This window comes from Phaethon lepturus, unplaced genomic scaffold (genome assembly GCF_000687285.1).
Source record: "Phaethon lepturus isolate BGI_N335 unplaced genomic scaffold, ASM68728v1 scaffold34191, whole genome shotgun sequence".
NCBI classification, from domain to species: Eukaryota; Metazoa; Chordata; class Aves; order Phaethontiformes; family Phaethontidae; genus Phaethon; species Phaethon lepturus.
Window position 1 is genome coordinate 1 of NW_010520358.1, and position 3,884 is coordinate 3,884.

General features: G+C 42.8%; 1 protein-coding gene across 1 annotated transcript in view; it reads left to right on the forward strand.

Annotated features, from left to right (window-relative positions):
* Positions 1-225: 225 nt before the first annotated feature.
* Positions 226-3,884, forward strand: part of LOC104628705 (THAP domain-containing protein 1-like) — a gene marked incomplete at both ends in the record, with an annotated part of 3,978 nt that continues 319 nt past the window's right edge. The window contains 2 exons of the mRNA XM_010297372.1: positions 226-421; positions 3,799-3,884. The exon at positions 3,799-3,884 is cut by the window's right edge and continues 319 nt beyond it. Coding sequence (XP_010295674.1) covers positions 226-421; positions 3,799-3,884 — 282 coding nt within the window. The remainder of the gene's footprint in view (positions 422-3,798) is intronic.

The window sequence follows — 3,884 nt, forward strand, 5'->3', positions numbered from 1 at the left end:
CAGGCCCCTCCACCCCCTCCGGATTTTCAGAGAGCTGAGACCTCCGGTCCGGTCCGGTCCGGTCCGTGTGCGGGGTCCGGGTTGTCAGGAAGGGTTCGACGGCGAAGATGAGCCGGAAGGAAAACCAAGCCATGCTGCAGTCAGTGGCAGCAGCAGCGCTTCTCTGTAACCCGACCCCGCGTTAAAAAGCTTTCCAGAAAAGCTGAAAGTGCTTCTTACTTACAGGTTCCCTCTTACAAGACCTGATCTTTGCAAGAAGTGGGAAGCTGCCGTTAAAAGGAAAAACTTCAAGCCAACCAAGTATAGCAGCATTTGTTCAGAACACTTTACTCCCGATTGCTTTAAAAGGGAATGCAACAACAAGCTTCTGAAAGAAAATGCTGTGCCCACAATATTTTGTTACACTGAACCCAGTGAAAAGGTAAACCCAAAGTACTCGTAGTTTAAGATACTGGAATGCGTGCGTGTTGCTTGTACTAGCCTAGCAGGGCTTGATAGGGCAGAGCAGCCGCGAGACGATGTGTCCCACCAGGTGCACCTGGGGGCCACATGGAGGTCTGTGGCGGCTGAAACTCTTCTTGGTTGCTTTGACAAGAGCAGAGATGTAGGCTGTCCAAGGCTCTGGAACACGCAGAGCATTGTACAGATGTGCAGGTGCTCTGATCTGCTCTTGTGTGCATACGCAGAAGCCCGAGCAGCGTAACTTCCGTTAAAACCTTGTGCTGAATTAAATGGAATGGCAGCAAAGTAAGAAAGTATTGCCCTGTTAAGTTAAGTTATTCAACTGTATTTGTGGCATATTTGCAGCTTTAGAGAGCTCTCAGTAATATTTGCAAATTGCAGTGTACTCTCCCATGCTGACTGGTGGCTACTGCTAAGCTTGAAGAAATGGTGGACCTTAGTTGTGAAATTTAACCACCCTCTCTAACAGGCTCTGTCCTCTGGCTTCGCAGAGTTAAAGTGAGATGCAAACAGAGGAGCAGAACAGTAGCTGCACCTGCTACCTGTCTGTGCTGAAACCATCTCTGTCTTGCCTTAACCACCTCTGTCTTACCTTGTATTCAGAAGCCAGTCTGGCCCCTAACTTCTGTCTCTGAACTTCTGGTGGTAGTCTCCTGTAGAATATATTGTTCCCTTCGATGTGCTGCTAAAGTGGCTTACCTCGAGATGCAAGTCAGTTATGAGTTCTTCCTTCTTGACGTAATAACTGCAAGACAAGAATGGAAAAGATTGATTTTTAGCTCCTATAAAGGATATAAAATACTAGATCTCTTACCGTTCTGCCATAGAGGAAGTGGCAAAGGAGAGAATGGATATGACATGTCTAGGGGGTTGAAGGCTGTAATGGGATGAATTGCATAGAGAAAAGCTGGGACTTTTGCTTGTTTGATTTTTCTCTTCATGTACAATATTGGATTTGATCCAGAAGTAAAAAGGGAACGTATTTGAAAAATGGAAAGTGGATAATAACAGAAAAGAGAATATAAGCAGAGGGTATACAAGGAAGGACAATTTCCAGGTATATACAGCTGTGTTAAGTTTTTTGTTTGATTACACTTCCCTGCTGTCTGTACAACACATGTTTTCTTTGCTATGTGTAAAATAGTTGCCAAATATTTCAGTCTGAAAGCTGAATGGGTGTATAGGGTAATCCGATTGGTGCAGCAGGATTAGTGGAGAGTCACATTCCCCATTTCGTTATCGTGCCTGGATCTACACAAACACAAAAGAGTGCCTTTTAATTATGGAGAAGCATTTAGTGCTATTCCAATTTGTCTCACAGTGCTTTTAGATGAACTGCCACATATCTTTGAGAAATAACATAGTAACAAAGAAGAACAGTAGTGGTTGTCTTGGAATTGAATCCACACTGATTTTGAAACCCAGCTCTTTATGTTTTGCATTATGTAATTTGAAATACTTCCTTTTTCTTTACTTATGTCTTAGGAAAACCATTTTTTGGCTGTAAGAAGTAATTAGAATTCACTTGTGATGTGTCAGTGATACCAACAATCTGTTCTCCGTGATACGTTGTGACAATAGTGACATATTTATAGAGGTAGCTGGGTAAGCTGCAAATAGAAGTCTCTTTCCGAATTCAGCTGTCCAGCAATGATCTGATTTTTGCTTGTGCTTCCAACAAGGGTGAACTTATCTTTGCCAATTACGTCTTTGCCTTGTAGTTTTTTTTCATTAGAAAGGTTTGAAAGTGGTAGCTGATAGGGTCTTTAGCATATTCCTGTGTGAATTAGATAGGCACACTCTTAGCAGTGATTTCTTATAATTGAGAAATAAAACAGTACTTGGCTGGTTTTGTACTTTGAAGTGATCAGTCATATTTGAGCACATGTGAAACTTCCCTTCAACACCAGTCACAAAACTGCCTTCTCAGTTACTGTCTGCCAAGGGCTTGTAGAACGGGATATCTAGACAGCCCAATATCAAGTATTGGCTTGTTTGCATGTCAGGTTAAGGAAGTTAATGACATGACCTTCAGATCTGATGAGCTTGATATTTAGATGATAAGGATTATCAGCTGCTCTTATAGTCAATGTTGTCCCTGCTTTTATGTGTAGTAATAATATTGGCAACAGGTGGGTACTTAGAAATACCTCTTTCACTGAGAATGTCTTATGCTTTCTTTTTGACGGGCAACGTGTAAGCTCTTGTGTTTGAACAGTGCTCTTCTTTTTGTCATCATGTGCAGAGAAGCATTTCTGAATTATACTCTGTTCCTTTGGGGCAGGAAGAATTTGATTCTTTGCTCTGGCCTATACTCAAGTGGTGGGGGATCCTTGTTGTCCTGAACCGTACAAGTGAACCTATCAGGAGCAGTATGATAACGACTGCAGTTTCATGTGGAGTTGAGCCAATCGATATTCTGCTGCTGCCAAAAGGGAGAATCGTGCTTCTCCCTTCTCCATCCCATCTGCCAGCCGTGCAGTCCTGTTTCTCACTCCTTCCACACACCAGCGCAGGTGTACCTCCTGTTGCATTGCTTTGACTTTTAATAAAGGACAGAAGATTTCTGCAGTGGTGGTGGTGGGAGAGCAAATAGCTTTCTGTCATCTTAGCAACTTACTATGTTTGAGCAAAGAGTAAATACCAGGGTTGGGAGGGCTGCTTTGCTGTAGAAGAGCTGGTTATTTTGGCTCATCAAGTCCCTTGAAACCAAACCTTTATGCTGCAGCCTGAAACCAGTGACACAGCCCCTTCCCGTTGTTGAGAGATGGGTCTTGCTGTGTCTACCTCTGTGCTCTGTCAGCTTATCAGACCCTCAGCAGATGACCCTTATTCTACCTCAGCAGAAGATTATCCACTTCTGCTGTGGTTTTGATTAAGTTAGCCGATAGGTTCAAAGTATATAATGGGAAAATGCCTCAGAAAGAAAGAGGCACAAAGGGGACTGGGATGGCAGTCATGAGTTACTAAGCCAGCTGAACGCTGTTTTAGGAACTGCAGCCTGTATTCTTGCTTCGTAGCTAATCGTGGATATGTATTTGACCTAAGTCTTCAAGTGAGAGTAATTTCTATGTTCTTCAGTTTTTGATTTATTTGAGACATCAGGGACTTGAATTTCAAAGAGCACTGAAAATGAAGCTCCTTAAAAACATCTCCGGTTTAGAAGCTAGACAAAACAAGCCCAGAACTGTGTGACAGTTTTGAAAATGTAGGCTTTGAAATTAATTTTATTAATGTCAATCCTGGTTGTTTATGTTATTCTGTGGCTGTAGTAAAAGAGTACTGTTGTAAACAATGTTAAGCATGAAAATGTACTTTTTTTCTTGTTGTTTCTAGCCTGAAGAGTTTACAGAACAACCAGAAGACCCACTACCGCCTCCTCCACCACCACCGCCACCACCGCCGCCGCCACCACCACCACC